The following is a 21,040-nucleotide window of genomic DNA, read 5'->3' as shown; positions in this document are numbered from 1 at the left end:
CTTATATTTATGATTTTTCATAAATGTATATGCTAATTGAAAATATATGGAGAGACAGATTAGAATTTACACACAAACACATATATATATATATATCTGCCTAGGAGTCTAATTGTATGTGTAGAGAGCTTAGTGTTTATATTAGTAATATAATTAGTAAACATTACTAATGTTTATATTAGTAATATAATATAAAATATTGAAGAAAACTGAATTATTTTTCTTTGAATTCTTTAAATTTAGATCACACCAGTTTCAGGTACTCAACCACTTCTAGTTTTTGTTAACCCTAAAAGTGGAGGAAAACAAGGAGAAAGGTATGTGTTTCTTGATGATCTTTCTAAGGGCTTACATCAGTTTGATTTAGGAAGAAAACCAATTCATTTAATTACCTTTTGAAGAGAAAAAACATGAATGCATGTTTTTTACATTTTGTTTTCCAAAGCTACTTAACGCTAATTACATAGGACAATGTTAATAATAAAATGATGTTGAACTATGACCAATTTGTTAATTAAATTAGGTTATGTTTCTATTTCTACATTTATTTATTTACCTACAGTTATATCCTTTTCTTGTTTGGAATATGTTTCAAATTGAGAAATTGCCCCATCCTTGGTAAGCTCTTGGCTTATTGAAGCAGTTTTATTTTATAGACCACAATAAATATAGCCTATAAAATAAATATTATGACTACAGTTATGATGTTCCATTACTAATGGGATTTATTAATTATAACTAACTGTGGTTATTGGGGTTTCTGTTTCAATATCATTGGAGCTGAATTGATAATGCTGTTGGATTTGTGATTTCTCTGGACCTTCTGTTCCTTTTGAATATTCCAATTATAACACTATTTTGGCCACCTTTCCTTAAAAAAAAAACTTATGATACTTTCCATGACTTGAAATATTGATTCTGCAGTCTTCTTTTTAAAGGAAGAATAAATAGTTTATCTAAAGGATAGATAAACTATCAGCCCTTTAGTTTATATTCTTACTATTATTCTTTCTTTTTCCTAATAACAGATCTCTGTATTCCTTTGACTCCCCCCCACCTTGTCCAGAACCACATGATCGCAAGAATTATTTCTTGGGAGGTCTATTGCATATTCATAGTGTGTGTGTGTGTAAAGTAAGCAACAAGAAAAATGGCGTAGTTTCATTTCCTCCTTTCCTTTTTTTCTTTTTTCTTGCCTAGAAGATTATTGTTAGGGAAAAAACAGATATCTTTCACCAGAAACATGATTTTGAAAAAGTCTTTTTAAAATTAAACTAAGGCCCATGAGGACGTGCTTAGCTATCTACTGCTACTTTAACTTTACCTAACTATTTTGTTCTACTTTATTTAGTCTGCCATAATTCTGTGTTTTTTTATTTAAAATCTCTTGCCGAATTCTAGCTTTCAGTTGTCTGGTTCTTTGATCCCATTGTTCACAAGACATAAAAGTACATTATGTATGCGGACCAGCTTGTAACTTTCTAGTTATCTTGCAAAAACTTTCCCCCTGGAAGGCTTTATTAAGCAAAAAAAAGTAATAGCTTAAAATAACAATCAACCATTTTCTCATTCAAATGAAAAAGGGAAAAGCATAGGTATTAGGGTGATGTGTTGATTTGGTCTAAAATTGCAAGCAATTGCTCATGTCAGTTGTCTGCTCCGGTAGTCATGATAGTTACAGTTCATTCAAAAGGAAGTCACTCATGTGACTTTCTGTTCCCTTTTCCTGGACCACATTCAGACTAGGAATAATGGATGCATTTAATTTCTGAAAAATCTAATTAACATTAACCAATGAGCAGCCATTGGCAAATGTGTAGGTGGATGTAAAATATATAAGAGATCCAGCCTTATATTTTTATATTGAAATATTATACAGGTAGTCCTTGAATTACAACAGTTCATTTAGTGACTGTTTGAAGTTACCATGGCACTGAAAATAGTGACTTACGACTTTTTTTCACACTAAAACCGGTGTAGCATTTCCATGGTCATATAATCAAAATTTGGATGCTTGCTCACTGACTGATATTTATGATGGTTCCAGTCTTCTGGGGTCATTTGATTACCTTTTGCGACCTTCCGACAAACAAAGTCAATGGGACAGCCAGATTCACTTAACAACCATGCAACTAACTTAGCAAATGCACTGATTCACTTTTCAACTATGGCAAGAAAGGACATAAAAAGGGGAAAATTCATTTAACAACTGTCTCACTTAGCAACAGAAAATTTGGGCTCAATTGTGGTCATATGTTGAAGACTATCTGTACACATGAATTCTTTAAGAAACAGATAATCAAATGCTTGATTTATTTGGGTGAGGCCTTTTTAAAGAACAAATAAACATGGTCAAAAGATCTAAAGTAATACTTTAGATTCTAAAACATCAGTTATGCTTGAACACCCACTTATTATCACATATTGTGCCTTTTAAAGCATTTTACTTCTGAAAAGTTTATGGCATGCAGTCAAAGATGTCCTACTGTCATAAGAACGGATGGGACCAATTTAGGATTTTGGAAAAAGAGGGTATCTTGAATTTGCTAAAGCTTAAGGCATATTTTGCTTCTTAAACTCCACTCCAACTGAAAAATTCAGAACATGTGGTGTTGACTTTTTTGTGTAATATTACGACTGCCTTAAATTTCTGCAGGCCTTACACACACACATCTTCATTTTGAAACCTTCAAAACAAAAATGTTCCAGATGATTGGCCCAACCATTGTGAGAGTTCAAAAAAATTACACTTTGATGTTTGTTATTCATGACCGCATATTTTGTCTTATACATGAAAGTGTGATTCTTGCAAAACAGTCAATGATATTAATTCTTTTCTGCTACTTCCAAGGGAACTTCAACAGGTGTTACACTAAATTCAATAAACTTTTATACTGAAATAAATATTTATGAACTACAAGCTGTCTTTCAATTCTGTTTAAGTTATTATGGAATTCCTAAATTATGACTTTTCTCTTAGATTTTTAAAAATAGAGAAATGTTCATTTAGTGATAGAATTCCAAAATGTTTGATTGAGCAAAATTTTAGGCAACAATAACAAAAGTGAAGTTGGCTCAAGGGTCTGCAAGTATGCTATCTTTGCCATAGACAGGACCAAGATTTAAAATGCTCTGCACCTTGGTAAGCTATTGATATATGGCAAATAGATTTTGAAAAGCAGTGTGAAGTTCAGTACATTCTGTAGAAATGAATTTAAGGTCTTTCTTAACTAGTTCTTGTTTGATTTCTTATTTACTTGATTTTGCCCATGTTTACAAATAATGCAGAATAAATGTGTTCATCCGTCTATTTATCCTGAAATATTAACATTGGTAAGCATAGTGTGGGATGCAGTATGACTTCGTTTAATCCAACATATTGTTATGTGGTAAAACTGCCAAAACATAATTTGTTGCCAATAAAATTCAAATATTTTTCTATCTTCAACCATAGAATTTATAGGAAATTTCAGTATCTTCTGAATCCTCGTCAGGTTTACAGCCTTTCAGGAAATGGACCAATGCCAGGGTAAGTCTGCATGTTGTCAAATATGAACTTATTAAATAACGTAGCCTAAAACAAAATGATGTTCTGGAAATATTGTGTAAAGAGAAATTAAGTGAAGAAATACATTGCTGTAACTTGATGACATAGTTGAGGGTTCTTCCAGATTTTTAAATATAAAAATTACATTCTACTTGATATATATTAATAAAGTTTTTAAAAAGTCTTACAGTGCTTTTAAGAAAAGAATAATCACACATGTACACATAGTAGTACAATGCCAAAAGAAGGTAGTGTTTTGTGACTATTCATTTTTAAATGTAAATATTATTTCCCATTTTCTTTTTTGTCATTTAAGTTTAGTTTTGAAACATTAGTAAAGAAAAATTGCAAAAACATCTGATTAATTATCTGTCCAATATTGCATAGCCTTGTTTATTTCTGTTTTTCTTATGCAAATAGAATTAATTCTGACTTTCCAGGCCATGTGTGTACATATACATATATTTGTGATTTTTACTTCTTTGTCATGGCTATCAGTAACAATATGGCTTTATAAATCTAGTTAGTTCAATTAACATAGGCTTACAAATAAGAAGTCAAAGGGTCAGGGCCACACATTATTTCTACTGAGTGTATCGTTGTCTTTCACCTGCCAGTTAGGATTCCACCTGCCAGTTAGGATTCCTAAAAGACCTATCCTTACAGCCCTGAGACATTTTTAAAGGCAGCTATCATGGGCCAGGCTGGATTTCAAAACTGGAAAGCATAGTTCGTGGGACCAAATTCCACAAAGCTCTGAACACATGCTTAAATATAAGTCATAAATTCAACTGGAACAATAAGTAGTCAGCTGGAAAAGGGTATGTTAGCTTGTCTCTGGCCAACTCTACTTAAAAGGTCTAATATGACTGGAATTACTGCTCCATTTTTCTATTGTCTCTTATCATTTCTCAATCATATTTCTTTTCAAATATCCATGAACGTTTGAAAAGAAGGTTAATGTACTGCTTCTTCAGTCATTATGATTCACTGAATATCTTCCAAAACATTATTATTTTGATAGTTTAACATATCTCTGTCTGTATTATAGTTCATTACTCAGAAATGAAATAACTGTTCTCAGATTCACTCCATTTGAAAAGTCAGATGTTTTTTGTTCTTTTTCCTGGTTATTGCTATCTGTTTCTGAGTTCCTAATTATTTGTGTTGAGGATGAACAACAAAGTGTATTTGATTTCAGTAACTTCTCAGTATATTGATTTAATTAGTCCAATTTTCAAATATAGGATTTTAGTTACTTCTACTGTCTAATTTATTGCTATTCTTATTCTTTCTTTTTAAAATTTCTTCAATGAGACTTATAATAGAGCTAATGTGGATTTATTTGTACTTTTAAGGGATAATTTCTCATTTATGTCTACATTTTTTCATAATTTTTACCTTAACTAACATGACTTAAAAGTAGATGAGTGTAAATAAGGTGAATTAATTCTTACTGCTATGCTACTAAGACCATCCTAGGCTAGTACATGATTTTTCAATTTTTCCCCAGGCTGCAGAACTGTTAATTTAAAAAAAGTACTGAACTCTTGATCAAAACACAAAACTACTTATAAAAAATTGTATGTTTTCAAGTATGTGGTGGTGGTGGGGTTTGCTTCTTAAACTCTATGGACGTCTATCAGCTTTACTCTATGGAGGTCTATCAGCTTTATACAGAACTATAGAATTCTATGGAGTACATTGTAAAAATCTTGGTTTAGTAAATTCAATTACTCTAAATCAGAGGAAAGGTATAAAGGGTGGGGTTGGCAGCATGCCTTTAGTGCCTATTAGTTTTCTTTTCAATCAGAAAAGGAACATCTCTTTTCCTACAGCAGTTATAAAAAAAATCTTTTGAGCCTTTTCACAAGTGCTAGAAGTTTTAAAACAGATTGAAACAGAACAATCTGAAGCAAACTAGTCACATTGTTATTTGAGCAAAGCAGCTTTAAGGAGACTGGTGAGCATCCCTAATTTAGCTGTATGTGTATTTTGTTGCAAATACCTTTCGTTTCGCAATGTTTGTGCAGAGACTATACAATTCCTTTCCAAAAAACAGGTAGAGCAGGGCAAGAAATTGAGAAGGAGCAGGACAAACAATACATTTGATTTAATTGAAATGTAAATTAAATGAATTTAATTACTTTACTATTACTGAAATTACATTTTAATTATATTATTACTTAATTTGGTATAATTACTCCATGTAATTTCTGCTTCTGTCACTTGCAAATTTACAAATTGATGGCATCCTTGTTGTAAAGGTCTGCTCTGTATATTTACATACAAATTTAAAAAATAAATTAAAAAAGTGAGAGTGGTGATGAGAGAAAAAAACAACAAGGATAGTTTCTATCTATTCTTCAGTATACCTCATTTCTCTAAGGACCAAATTCAGTCCAATCTTAATAAAACAGTAAAGTGGGCTCTCCGTAAAATCAAATATATGCCTTTGGAATGCTTAAATATATTTTTTGAAGCTTAACTTTAAGTATTAGCTTTGTGGATTTATTTTTTTATCAATAATTAGATTGACAAAAATACATTGTTTAGTTAATATGAACTTTGATATTAAAATCCCAGCAAAAGAAAATGAGTGTAAATTGGAGAGACCATACAGGCTCTGCAGCTGGACGTAAATGTAAAATAAACAATACATTTTGAAAAAAGGCTTGTTTAACAAGGTGATATGAAAATTGCCATTCTGGTACACAGTGCAGTTTGTCATATGCAACTGTTTTACTTTTAAAAAGCGTTCCACTGTTTTGTAGGAGCAAACCATTTCCTCCACAACTACTACACTTTAGTTGTACAGAATAATCTGAAATTTAGGCAATATTCATATTATAAATAAGCAACAATTGTATAAATAGTAATTCAGTCTATAAAAAGCACAAAGGTCACTTTTCCTGGCAAGGAAAAACTTCTAAATTATGCCATTTTAAATCCCTGCAATTGTTTTTCTTCAACTTTCTCAAATCTTGCATTTATATTAAGTTGTATAAAGCTGTGATAGGATATTTATGTGATCCTTAGTTTCTCAAAGCACTGCTTTACTAACTTGCAAAAGTATATAAAACAGTGTTAATTTTGATGTCTAAGAAATTATATTTTAAATATGTTGTCACTATTATGGTTGCTGAGAAAGATCAAAAATAAAATCATTCTCTGTTTTCCTTTTCTGATAGTGATTTTTTTTTAAAATGAGGAAATAAAAAATATAGGCACACTGGACAGTTCTTTATAATTTAATTTGGGAACTAATAGTTGCAAGCATTCTCTCATAAGCTATCACCTGTCCCTACTGATCATTGCTACAGTTAACAGAATAACCAAATTGGAAGGTACTTTGGAGTCTTCTAGTCCAACAACCTGTACAAGAGGAGATCCTATACCATTTTAGACAAGCAGCTGTCTGGTCTCTACAATCTGGGTAGATTGAAATTCCTGAATAGATGAATGAATCCTGAGTCATCCTAGGAATGTTGCTCAATGAAATGTCCACATCTATCAGGAAAAAGCATTCCCAGAAACTGGCCAGCTTAAAAAGGGTAATAGACATTGTAGCAGATAATTCAATCTAGTTTTTATATTGATCGCAAAAATATCCTGAGATATCTAATATAACCTTTTGCCTGAAATTAGGACTTCTGAACTGATGTCTCTCATGATGAAAGATTGCCTGATAAAATACTTACCTTGCCATTTTAAATTCTTTAGTAACCAAAGCAGTCTATAATTTGACTATAATAGTAACTATAACCATAAACATTAACCTCAGATAGATATTTGGGAAAAGGAAGGATAAATTGGAATTGCATGATCCTGCATAACCTATTTCTTTTAACTGTACTTGAACTTTTATTAGTCCCTAGCAAAATCCTTACCAACATCCAGCACTTCTAGAAGAAAGCAAGTGGGACAGAACTATCTCAAAGGCTTATATGTATTTAGTTTCCCATGCAGGAATGAGCAGAATTGATTCTTCAAAACATAATTGCTTACCATTTTATGAACTAGAACTTAACTTCTTTTAGATAAATAAAGATAATTCCTAATATCTCATTTAGATATTTATTATAAACCATATTTTATCATTGGTCAGTGGATCTTCCAATGGTGTTTCAATACTAGTTCTTTCTGTATAGAATAGATACTTCCCCACTCTGAATTTTAGGCTTTTAACTGCCATTGAGGAGTGTGTTTGATTTTACTGCAGCAATATTTCAATGAACTCTGAGCATAATGGCTCTGGAAGTGATGACCTATTTTGCTTTCATACCTAGTGTTTTCATGTCTTTTTTGAAAAGTAATTACTGTATTAGACCTCAATCTGTTTATTATTAACTGGGGTTATAAACTGCAAAAATTTGTTACTCATTGATTACAAATATGCTTCAGTTTTGTACAGTCCAGATAATTTACCAAAAATGAAAATCACAGCCTATAATGTGCTACTTCCATTTTTCCTTTCACAGGTTATGTTTTCTGTTTCTGATTTATTTTATGAAAGTATTCACATATATAAATATTTACTTCATCATAGCTTTACTATATTTAATTGCTTATGTGTTGCAACTTTCATATACATTTTATATCTCATAAACTGTTGGTATAATTTAAATTAAGAATTATTAAGTAAGATATTGTTTTAAAAGCAGACATCCTCATTACATTAGAGAATTATTTTGCAATGGAAATACATTATATCTACTGTATGGTGGAGATTTAATTTGGTTCTAAATTGTGTTTAAAAACTTACAATTAGCTGGAGGTTGCAAAGATTCAAATCTGAAAAATGATGATCTTTACAACTGGTTGGCATCTACATACCAGTTAATCGTTATACCTTAAAATATAGTTTCCCAGGAGATGAAATATACTTTCCCAGGAAATGAATATTATGCTTATCACAATAAACTTTTCTATAATGAAACTAATTTTATTATATCCTTTTGCAGTAATTACTATCTTAAGACTTATATAACATGCCCATATAACATACACATTGTATTTAAAAATTATAATTGTTATGAAGTATATGCTGTCCTACTGCAAGCCAAATTTAGCTGGTTTTCCCCCCCAAAGTTAGCAAGTGTAACTCCTGTGTATTCTGTTCAATGTATTATAAAGCAAACTTCTGAGATATAATTTCATTTTTTTTAACTTTTTCAGATTAAATTTTTTTCGAGATGTTTCTGACTTTAGAGTATTGGCATGTGGTGGTGATGGAACCGTAGGTTGGATTTTAGACTGCATAGGTAACATACATTTTTGTTTTACATAAAACTAGTAAGTAATGTCTGAAATTTTCTCTTTTTGTATAAATCTTTCTAATTTCATCAGAAGACTCCAAATTTTCTTTGCTTCACATTGGAGTAATTAAAAGAAGGGAGGTTACAGAAAGGAAATTGATTATGAGAGTTTGGGGAAATTATGAAACAGATATTTGTAGTTGTTGAGATGCTTTCATATATTGTTGATAGGAAATATCTTATTTTAATTCTTTGTTAATACACATTTTGCCAATAATATAAGATACAGTTCATCAAATGATAATATCCTACATAATGACCTTATACTTCAATATTTAAGAGATATTTAAACATAAGACATAATATATCAGAGTTGGAAGGGACTTTGGATATCTTCCAGTTCAACCCCCTGCTCAAGCGAGAGAACCTATATCATTCCAGATAAATTACTATCTAATCTCTTCTTGAAAACCTCCTATGAGAGAGTACCCTCAACTTTTGATTAATTGTTCTTATTCTAGGTTGGATTTCTATTTGATAATCTTTCACCTGATACTTCTTGTTCTGTCCTATGGTGCTTAGGAGAATAGGGCGACCATCTCTTATCTATTACAGCCCATATATTGGAATACTGCCATCATCTTACTCCTAGTTCTTCTTTTGTTACTCTAGGCATATCTAGTTTCTGCAACCATTCATCATATGATTCAGCTTTCAGACCCCTCATTATCTTTAACTCTTAAGATTTGCTAAATAGATAATCTAACATGGATGCATAATATAAATGTTACGTAAAATTAATCAATATATTAATATTTATGAAATAATACATGTGTGTGACCTATAACTATAATGGCTTCTGCCCATTTTATGACAAATTCTGACAATCATTAAGCAAAGTAACCATATAATCAACTTGCTAAATGACTCCCATCCTTGCTCTCCCTAATGTGCTTGTTCATTGACCACACTGATCATTAAACCTCAGGGGTGAGGAAGCCATAGGAGGCCAATCAGGCCCAGACCTGTTTTTCCTGGATCTTTCCACCCTTTAGATATTCTTTCATATGCTTCCCACCCCTTTGGGACCTCATGGTCCTTAGATCTGCTTTTTCCTTCCACTGGATACCACAGGGCTTTCTCCATTACTGGCTATCCACAGGCCTTAAAACCCAGAGCCAGTCAGTCTTGCAAGGATTGAGCAAAAGACTTTCCTCTCATGTAGATCCTAATATCTCTATACCCCAGGAGTAGTCGTTGGTGTTATCCCTTGTTTAGCCCAAGTATGCAATTGGGTATTATTATCATACTGATTACATCACACATATGGGGATGAATGACCTAACCCAGGTGCTCAAGTAACTAGGAGCGGGGAGAGAGAAGGATTCCAAGGCATCCACAAACTGGGGACCTTCGGCTCAACTTCTCCCCCACCCAACAGTAACTGGAACTGGCCTTGAAAAGGGAGGAGAACCATTGCAACACAGTGTGTCTCACTCCAATCCCCAAAGAAAGATACTGTGATTCATAGTATTAAAGCTAGTATTAAAGCTACTAAACGATCAAGTTGGGGAAGGAATCCTGACTGAAAAAGATCCAGGTATTCCACTTATTCCATGGTCCTCTAGAGATGGAAGCCAACAACCTTCTCCAAAAAGGAAATGTTTGAGACCATATGAAAATTGTCCAGATCTGCAGTTATAATGTATATAACAAATGGATCCATGAATGGAAGTTGATAAGATTTTTGACCGAAAGAAATGGCTACAGTCAATTATGGGAGAATCTGAAGGATATTTGGGGGAGATGCTGCAGCAGTAGCAGAAGCTTCTGCTGCATCCAAAACATAAGCTAAGAATTTGTTTGATTTTCAGGGGTACTATGAATAATAAGGTGTGTGTGTGTGTGTGTGTGTGTGTTTGTGAGTGATCCTGATTGATTGAATGATTATTTATTTATTTCCCACTTTCCAATAAAAATTGTATGGAAGTGTAAAAATCCATTCCAACAATAAAATTATAATTTTTATGAAATTATATATCTCCATCAAAGTTTGATAAACCTTTCACTATCTGCCTCAAGATGAAAAACCAGGAGATCTGTCATGGTTAGCTGATGCAAAATGCAAATTCAATTCAGTTTTTTTATTAGTTGGACTAGGAATCTTACTAAATCCTTTTGTTGTATTTACGGCCGCTCCGAGGCAGTGGATCCCGGAAGGCTCCTTGGTTCACTGAGGAACTCCGGGAGATGAAGCACCGGAAGAGACGCCTAGAGCACAATTGGAGGTCCAGTAAATCCGAATCGAGCCGAGCACTTTTAACAACCTGCATCAGAGAGTACATCCGAGCAATCAGGATGTCTAAGAGATCACATATTGCCTCTCTGATTGCGTCCGCCGAGTCACGCCCAGCCGCCCTGTTTAGGATAACCCGTTCCCTCCTAAATAGGAGGGACACGGGCGATCCGCTGCAGGGCAGGGCTGAGGATTACGTCCAATTTCTCGCGGACAAGGTTGCTCGGCTCCGGGCGGACCTGGACTCCAATTCTGCAGAACCAGCCGAGGCACTAAGGGATAATCTGGTAAACCATCGCTGGATTGATTTTCAAGCTGTTACCCCTGAGGACGTGGACAAGGCGATGAGAGCTGTTGGTGCCTCCACATGTGTGCTGGACCCGTGCCCCTCCTGGCTGGTTGTAAACAGCAGAGAGGTGACACGAGGCTGGATCCAGGCGGTTGTTACCGCCTCCCTACGGGAGGGGGTCTTTCCCCCCGCTTTAAAGGCGGCGGTGGTGAGACCCCTCCTGAAGAAACTATCCTTGGATCCAGCCATTTTAAACAACTATCGTCCAGTCTCCAACCTCCCCGTTGTGGGGAAGGTTGTTGAGAAGGTGGTGGCCTTTCAGCTCCAGCGATCCTTGGAGGAAGCCAGTTATCTCGATCCATTCCAGTCCGGCTTCAGACCTGGCTACAGCACAGAAACCGCTTTGGTCTCGTTGACTGATGATCTCTGGAGAGCCAGGGATGGAGGCCATGCCTCCATCCTGGTGCTCCTTGACCTCTCGGCGGCTTTCGATACCATCGACCATGGTATCCTTCTGCGACGACTGCGGGAAGTGGGGGTGGGAGGCACTGTTTTACGGTGGTTCTCCTCTTACCTCTCGGTCAGGTTGCAGTCGGTGTTAGTCGGAGGGCAGAGATCAACCCCTAGGCCCCTAACGCATGGGGTGCTGCAGGGTTCGGTCCTGTCCCCCCTTCTTTTCAATATCTACATGAAACCGCTGGGTGAGATCATCCGACGGCACGGGATAAAATACCACCAGTATGCGGACGATACACAGTTGTATCTGTCCGCCCTGTGCCAACTCAATGAAGCGATGGACGTGATGAGCCAGGGTCTTGAGGGTGTTAGAGACTGGATGAGGGTTAACAAGCTTGTGCTCAATCCAGAAAAGACCGAGTGGCTGTTGTGCTTCCCTCCCACGAATTGGCCAAGTGTTCCATCTCTCAGGCTGAGGGGTCAAATTGTACGCCCCTCAGATAGGGTTCGCAACTTGGGAGTCCTCCTGGACCCTCAGCTGACATTTGAACACCATTTGTCAGCTGTAACCAGGGGGGCATTTGCCCAGGTTCGCCTGGTGCACCAGTTGCGTCCCTACCTGAACCGGGAGGCCCTCACAACAGTCACTCTTGTGCCCTTGTGACCTCTAGGCTGGAGTACTGCAATGTGCTCTACATGGGGCTGCCCTTGAAGAGTATTTGGCGACTTTAGCTGGTCCAGAATGCGGCCGCGCGAGCGATCGTGGGTGCACCTCGATTCACCCACGTAACACCTATCCTCCGCGAGCTGCACTGGCTGCCTGTTGATCTCCGGGTGCGCTTCAAGGTGCTACTTGTCACCTACAAAGCCCTTCATGGTATTGGTCTGGGTACTTGAGAGACCGCCTACTGCCAATTACCTCCACTAGACCGATAAGATCGCATAGATTAGGCCTCCTCCGAATTCCATCAACCAGCCAGTGTAGACTGGCAACTACCCGGAGGAGAGCCTTCTCGGTGGCTGCTCCGACCCTCTGGAACGAACTCCCCGTGGAGATCCGGACCCTCACCACCCTCCAGACCTTCCACACCGCCCTTAAAATCCGGCAGGCCTGGGGTTAAAGACTCTAACCCCTACTCGAATTGTATGACTGTTGAGTTCTTAAATGATGTTGTGTCTTTATGTTGTAAATTGTTTGTCCTCCCCCCCCCCTTTTGAACTGTGAGCCGCCCTGAGTCCCCCCAGGGAAAAGGGCGGCATACAAATAAAGTGAAATACAAAATACAAATACAAATTTTAGATGTATTTTTAAATTGAAGTGCCTATCTAAATCTCAGGTAGTATTATGAAAGATGAACAATTCTTTCAATTAGAAATAGTTATGATATGTGACATGCATGAAATCATTATTTTGAGAGGAAGTAGAAATAATACTTGCAAAATATAAAACATAGAAGTAAAGATTAGTGATTAAGGATAGACATGTAAAAGTTTCATTAAATGAAATTTAAAACAGCTACAAATAAAAATAAGATTTAAATCATTATACATAATAACAGTTTTTATAAATAAGTTATTTTTTTATTTAAGATATTACTTGTATACTTTTTTTGTTTCTTATATTTAATTTTTCATGCTGGATGCTGTTCTGCCTGTTTTAATGTTTATTGAATGGTAATTTTTATATAAAATTTAACATTAGAAAGGATCATCTGAATGTTTGAAACCATAAATATTCACTTACAGGTTAAACTGTGTTATTACTATTCCTGCAAAAATGTACAGGAAATCCTGACAGTTTGCAATAAATTACTTGCTGTGTGTGAGTATGTTTGAAGTCCAGTTACACTCTTCTGCAGAATAATTGTGGTAGATTTCTAAGCCCTGGTTTGGTAAATAATATTTTAAAAATGCAGAATTTAGATAGTTTCTATCTACAGAAATCATGAGGCGCAGTAATCACCAATATTCCTGAAAAAGTTGATTGAAAAAGAAATACAAATTTCCACTGAAAAGGAAAATTGGAGCTAATTGGAAAAGGCTGCACAAGCATTTCTGAATAGAAGGGATATGGTGGCTCAGTGGCTAAGACGCTGAGGTTATCGATCAAAAGTTCAGCAGTTCAGCAGTTTGAATTCCTAGCTCCACGTAATGCAGTGAGCTCCCACTACTTGTCCCAGATTCTGTCAACCTAGCAGTTCAAAAACATGCAAAAATGCAAGTAGGAAAATAGGGAACACCTTTGGTGGGAAGGTAACAGTGTTCCATGTGCCTTTGGTGTAAAGTCATGCCAGCCACATGACCACAAAGATGTCTTCGGACAGCGCTGGCTTTTCAGCTTTGAAACGGCAATGAGCACTACCCCATAGAGTCGGGAACGACTAGCACATATGTGTGAAGGGAACCTTTACCTTTATTGCCATAAAAACACTAGATTTAGTTCTCCCCTTTAAAATTCAATCTCACTTGAGAACTGGGCCATCTATACAGTGATTTTTCCCCCACATATCTGCCGTCAGAGAAAGTTGTCTATAAAGTAGCCCAAGTAAAGAAAAAGATATTGCAAAGGCTACTGAAGCCCTACATGGCCTAGGACCCGGATACCTATGAGACGGTCTTCTGCCACATACCTCCCTAAGACCAATAAGATTGCACAGATGGGCCTTCTCCAGGTGCCTTCAGCTGGACAATGCCGGCCGGAGACGCCTCAGAGTAGGGCCTTCTCTGTTGCCGCTCCGGCCCTATGGAATGAGCTACCCCCAGAGATCCGGACCTTACCCACTCTCATAAAGCTATCAAAACCTGGCTTTTCCAGCAGGCCTGGGGCTGTTGACGTCTTGATTGAGGTCCAGCCCTGCTTAGATTGGGTGCATGTTGTGTTTCTTCTTAATCTTGTTGTGTCTTATTGTTTTAACCCTTTCTCAATATTTCCCATTTCTGTAAGCCGCCCGGAGTCCTCCGGGATTGGGTGGCCTATAAATTCAATAAATGAAATGAAATGAACTCAATCTCATTGTTGTAGAATCCCAGAATTTTAAGATTCTTTAAGAATCTTAAAATATTTTGTCAAGATTTTCCATTACTCTCTCTTATGCCATACAGTCTCAAAAGATAGGATGGAAAAATCTTGAGTCTGTTTCTCACATCTCTTCCCTTCCTAGAACTTACTGTCTTTGACCAATTCAACCAATTTCATTGTATACATGATGTACAATGAGAATAAAGGCTATATTACTATACTACTACCTGCAACAGCTCTTGATTTATCTATTTTCTGTTTTCCTGTACAGTATCTCCACTTAGATTTACCCCTTTTTCATCAGGTGAAGATCCTGGTCAAATGAGACCTAGATAGTCTCTTGTCCTTTATAGCAACTTGTACTGGGTAGTTTATTGTAGTTTTTTGTATCAAGAACCACCAAATCTTATTTCATTCTATTGTTAGCAGTACCGGTCACAGATTCAGGACTTGTGTGGGAATTTTAGATATATCTTGCTAACGTAGTATAAGGTATGGGCATTTGCTACACATTGCTATGGCCATTCTGATTCAGTGTAACAATGAGTTATACATCTCCTCCTGCTTCTATAATGTAGGATTCATTCTACTTCATATTCTTTTTCCCATCCACCTGAATGGGAAAAGTTGGTGAGAGAGAGAGGAACTGGACTTCTAACTTCAAGGTGATGAATCTGTCGGTGGCTGATGACAAGACCATGAACTTGCGTCTTCCTTCCCCACCCCCCAAAAAGCCAAAATTCAGCAAACATCATATTTTTCTGTGAAGGAGGAGAATTTAGAAAGCTGAACTGGGAAGGAAGAAGAATAACTTTAAGAAATCTGAAATGTTACTGAGATGGCAAACAAACCATCTCTTGCTCCTAGCAAATGCCTGTTTTATGTGTTTGCAGCCAATGCCCAGTATAGTTTGTATGGTCATTAACTGTCAGTGGGAAAAGAACTTGCCTTATAAAATAGGACCAGCTCAAAGCTTTTTGAGTTCTGCTCTGCACTAAATGCTGCTGTTCATATAGTTTTCTACTTCTTAATTTTTGTATAATTTCAATGATATCTTTTACCCTTTGGTCTATGGATAATGGAAACACTGATAATTTATCATACGCTGTCTTGTAAATTATCTACAGTTCTCAATCCAGAATGCAATATATTATTAGGGTACATTTATCTTGATGAGTCATCAGTTACCATAATCACTGATTTCCCCCCATTGATTTTCGCTCATTATAATTACTTTCATAATCTACTATACCCTAAATGTGGAAAATTAGTTTTTGGGTGATAGCAATTTCCTCTTGTAGGTTACTGGCATAGTCCTTCTCAGTTGATATGTATAGATAGATTTTAAGAACACATTCTTTTTATTAAAACCATATCTAACCATAATATTAATATAATTTTTAATATATAGATTCTGTCTTGGCTGCTATTTGTCTTAAACTATGCCTTCATTTTTTATTTACAGAGAAAGCAAATTTGATTAAGCATCCTCCTGTTGCTATTCTCCCTCTTGGAACTGGGAATGACTTAGCCAGATGTCTGAGATGGGGAGGAGGTAAATAAAAATAAACTTACTTATAATATAAAGTGTTTTATTTTATCAATTTTCACATTTTAATCATTAATGTCTTTTTCCCCAAAGCATCACATATGTAAAACTATATGATTGTAAAAAAAAATTCTTTATGATATAATATTTAACATATTGCAATTTGGTAGAAATTCAGAGGATCAAAATGAAGGAATTCACATTGTTATTAGGTACTATAAGTGTCTGTCTCAGTTCCTCAATATTATAGCCATGCCAGCTAATTTACTTTGTGTAATTCAGCTGGAAGTTTTGTAAGCTCCCAGAATGCTTTGCATTAACTTATGTAGCTATAGTTGGACTAAGGAAACATGATTGACTTTGTGAAAAACTGATTGTGTTCACTTCATAAGCAAAAATTCCACTTTTTGTTGTTGTTGTAGTAAATCAGTAATAATTTTACACAGTACAGCGTATTACATCAGTGATCTTATAATTCAGTGACCAGTTAACAACAGGTTCCCTTAGTAAATAACATATTAGAAGAATTTAAATGTGGAAAATATGTTAATTGTGTTAATTTGCTCTCATTTTTAACAAGTGTAATATTCATTCATTCACTTATTTGGAACCTGAGACCAATGGATATGGTTTTCCACAAATTTATTCCTTTGGATATATTATTTGCACAGTGTGAAAAATCAAAAAGTTTTATGAGTTTCATTGACATATTATACAGTAAAGGAAAATCAAAATATAAACTATAGTATTATTTTCCTAAAGAGAATTGAAAATATACCAAATTATTGCTATTTGATCTCAAATGTAATTTACTTATCAGTATTTGTAAATATTTGCATATCTTTCAAAGTAAATATCAAGATGTAAATATAGTTATTTTCTTCTTCTCCTATCCTGCAGTAGATTTCAGACAATCAGTCTTATGGCGCTCTCTACCAGGATCCATGGAGGCAAAGAATACATTTAAAAAGTGTTTCATTTAAAACAAGCCTCCTGTAACCTTGTGTCCATTCTTCAAAATATGAAGACCAGATTTATTTTTTTGTTCCATTACTTGATTTGTGAGATTATGCAAAGAAGGAGAATGAAAACCTGCCCAAGATGTTATGTAAAGATAAGCCAAGGAAACAGGAGGCTTTGATGTTGTAAGTTCTGCCACTTTAAGATGCCAGAGAAGTCTCAAAATGACTTTTATTATCTGCAGAAGATTCTAATTCATAATTTATTGCCACTTTAGTGAACACTCATTGTGTATTCCTTTAATTTCTCCTAACATTTAAGAGAACCCGTATACTTTTCTGCTCTTAAAATAAATTAGTATGTACCTGATTACTTCATGAACAAGAAACCATGAAAAACTTTGTAAATTATTCCGAGATTTCAGAATGATAAAACATGAACAACCTAGAATCAGATTACTTCATTTTACAATTTGTACATATTCTCAGAGCTACTGTGCTTATTTTTTTCTGCTGGAAGAATGGGTTAGGAAGGCATACATCAAATTAGACCTGCCTATTGAACTGTGTCCTCACAGTTTTTGAGATCCCATCTTGACTAACAATGAATCTCTTTGAGACAAAGATTTAAGGTTTTTTTTTTCACTCTTACGAAATCAGTATCATTTTTGTTCTTATAAGGACATATCTATCATATCTAGTTGCTCTTGATATACTTAATATTATGTATTCCTTTGTATGAGCCACGCCAAATCTGTTTTTAACAGCTTCAGAAAAAAATAAATCATAGCTTTTAAAGCAATTCCACTATATAATCAATTGTTTGTTCTTCTGATTCCACATGCAGCTCTTTTACACTTTCTACATCTTTTACTTTTGCCTGCTAAAGATCATATCTTTATGCATGTTTGGATCTTCTCTCTGTAAATAGTTTTAGGTGTCTTTCTAATTCTAATTCATAACATCTAATTTTTTGATTCAGTTAATACATTATTTTGTATAGTTTTCTTAAAGTTAACCCTTATTTTCTAAACTTCTAATAATAAGAAAGCAAAACCAGGAAAATAATGTTATTCTTATTAACTCTTAATTTATCAATCTTAATAACTTGTGACTGGAAATTTGGGAGAATATGTCTTGAAGATATTTTTCTTAATTTTTGAAAATAAAGTAAAATCACTCCGGTTCTTTTTTTATCTTTTTTATTTTCACATATCTATCTCACATCTTGTGAATTGTTTTCCTGTAAATAAAGGATATTTAGAAGAGATATTATTTTTGTAAATACTATATGTAGAAGCTTGTTAATAAAGCATAATTATTAGAATGATGACATTATTGTACTAAGTGGAGTTCATTTAGGAGGCAGCACTAAATTCTGGCTGAGTTCAATTTTGTATGAAACATTCAACATTTTATTTCTTACAATACTTAATTTAAAGGCATTTTCTTGAATTCTTTTCTTTGTGAAATTAGTTTCTGATGATTGCCCAATTCAGATTACTTCTGTTAAATTTTAGTAAACTAATAAAACATTAAACAAATTTCTATTATTTACTTAAATTAATTTTAATTTGCAATTACCTTCTGTATCTTAGATCAATAACATATTAAATCTTTGAGTCCCCTCCTAGCAACAAAAACTCACTTCCTTAACAGAGTATTTTTGTAACTACTCAGTTCAGGGATATGTTTGAATTTCAATGCATACATTTGCCTAAAATCGTTGATCTAATGACTGTACTCTGTATAATTCAAATTAAAAATCCTAACTTTTCCAAAGATTTTAAGAAGATATCCTGCCATTTGTATATAAAGTGTGGCTCATTTTATGTGCACATTCTACATCTATAAAATATATTTGATTATCTAGGTGCATTTAAGAATACCTCAAATATTTAATACATAATAATGTTCTATCTTCTGATGTATTCATTATAACTAAAAAGTATCACTTGTAAATAAGTTGCAAATATTTCACCTCACATGCTCAATAGAATGATAGATTTTTCTAGGGGAACTTTGACCCTTTTTATCCAGAGATGACAAAAATCTGATTCATACAAAAGTACTTCTTGAATATGGATGTGATTTAACATTTTATACTAAACTCAATTATATTTATCTGTGGTACACACTGTTTTGCCACTAGGATATACAAACAACACAAACCAACATTCTTCATTGTATTCCTTAAGCTCTTCTCTAGAACTTCTTTCTGCATTCCTTGATTGTCTGGAATCTTCTGCAGAATAGAATAAAGTGGAGTCACATAATAAATGATTATAATTCAATTTTTTTCAACTCATGTTCTCTGATGCTATTACTGAAATCCCATAATTTCTATCCATTCTGGAATAGGGCTCAATCACTTTGCAAACCCACTGTTAATCCTAGAAAAATTCTTTCACCATTCTTTGCCTCCTTCCCTATGGTAGCTGATGTCATAAGACTGATTTTTTTCTCTCTGAAACTTTTCATAGGATTGGAGAGCAGAAGGGATAACAACAATTTTTTATGCTGGTAAGTAATTTTCCCTTCTCAGTGACACAGACTTTTTGCATGGTTTATAAATTATTAAACAAATAACCTTTAGCATACATTGAACTTACTCCATTGCTGCTGAATATGTCGCTTAGTAATTCTCATTTAGCATCTTATAATAAGAAACAATGTACTAAGTCTGTTATTTTTCCTCCACCGTTCAACCAACACACCATTGTGTACATACATACAATTGAAACTATATTGTTAAATACAATAAAAAAAATTGGTAACACAATAGAGATTGTCAGGCTATGCCCAATAATGGTGTGAAGGCTGTTGTGTGTTTTCATGGAATCACGTAACTGGAACTCTGCTTAATGGTAAAGGATTGTTATTATAGTTGAAATAAAAATATCTGTAAAACAGAATGTTTCCTTGCTGAGGACTTTATCTCTCATTGCTGACGAAGTAATTGTTATTTAGCATTGGGGAAAAAAATCAAATGGAATGTCCTGCTTCTTTCTTATTTTTCTTTTTCTTTTATTTCCATCAATAGTGCTATAAATACAAATACAAAGAGTGCTGCAAAAAATTTGTTGCTAAACACACAAATAGTTTCCTGCAAATAGATTGTGTGTGCAGAATAGGGGCCAGTAGAACGTGTAGGGAGAAGATCCAGCTGCTCTTTTCCACTGGGTCTTTTTATTTATCTTTTTAGGAACAGTTTTCTATGTCAAAATAAAAAAAATATTTTAAAAGTTTATTTAGCTTCAGATGTAGTTATGATGAATTATGTCTATGAAAAGGGAAGTGGTTGATGGATTACACTGAAGTAGCAGTTTCCCCAGAAGGTGGGAGCACATTATAAGGAGAAGGAACAAGACAAAAGAGAACATAGCCCAGAAATGGATCAGAAATAGGTGAAGAGAGTTAGGATAGCCACTCCCTAGAATTTCCCAGGATATATCCATCAGGGTGAGAGTAATACATATTTTTTCTAACAAGATTCTGTTTCTTATCTGAAAGAATTATAGAAATTATAGTTCTATGACTATGTTGTTCTTAGGCTGATCCTGACAGTGGTTTATTCTAGGGAATGGAAATAATTATAGCAGCTGCATTTATGTATGTATTTGTAAGTATCTGTATCAGAGGTGGTATTGCTACCAGTTTGTTTTGT

At 34.7% G+C, this 21,040-nt stretch overlaps 1 protein-coding gene across 3 annotated transcripts in view; it reads left to right on the top strand.

Moving 5' to 3' along the window:
- Positions 1 to 21,040, top strand: part of DGKB (diacylglycerol kinase beta) — a 354,420-nt gene that overhangs the window by 141,962 nt on the left and 191,418 nt on the right. For all 3 annotated transcript variants that reach the window (XM_087712751.1, XM_087712753.1, XM_087712752.1), the window contains 4 exons: positions 244 to 317; positions 3,455 to 3,529; positions 8,726 to 8,811; positions 16,331 to 16,420. In XM_087712751.1, coding sequence (XP_087568877.1) covers positions 244 to 317; positions 3,455 to 3,529; positions 8,726 to 8,811; positions 16,331 to 16,420 — 325 coding nt within the window. The remainder of the gene's footprint in view (positions 1 to 243; positions 318 to 3,454; positions 3,530 to 8,725; positions 8,812 to 16,330; positions 16,421 to 21,040) is intronic.

The sequence above is a fragment of the Thamnophis sirtalis genome, unplaced genomic scaffold (genome assembly GCF_051295495.1).
Source record: "Thamnophis sirtalis isolate CommonGarterSnake01/CBP01778 unplaced genomic scaffold, rThaSir2_p1.2 scaffold_4, whole genome shotgun sequence".
In the NCBI taxonomy this organism is placed as follows: Eukaryota; Metazoa; Chordata; class Lepidosauria; order Squamata; family Natricidae; genus Thamnophis; species Thamnophis sirtalis.
The sequence above is the reverse complement of the archived record's forward strand: the minus strand, read 5'-3'. Positions and strand labels throughout refer to the sequence as shown.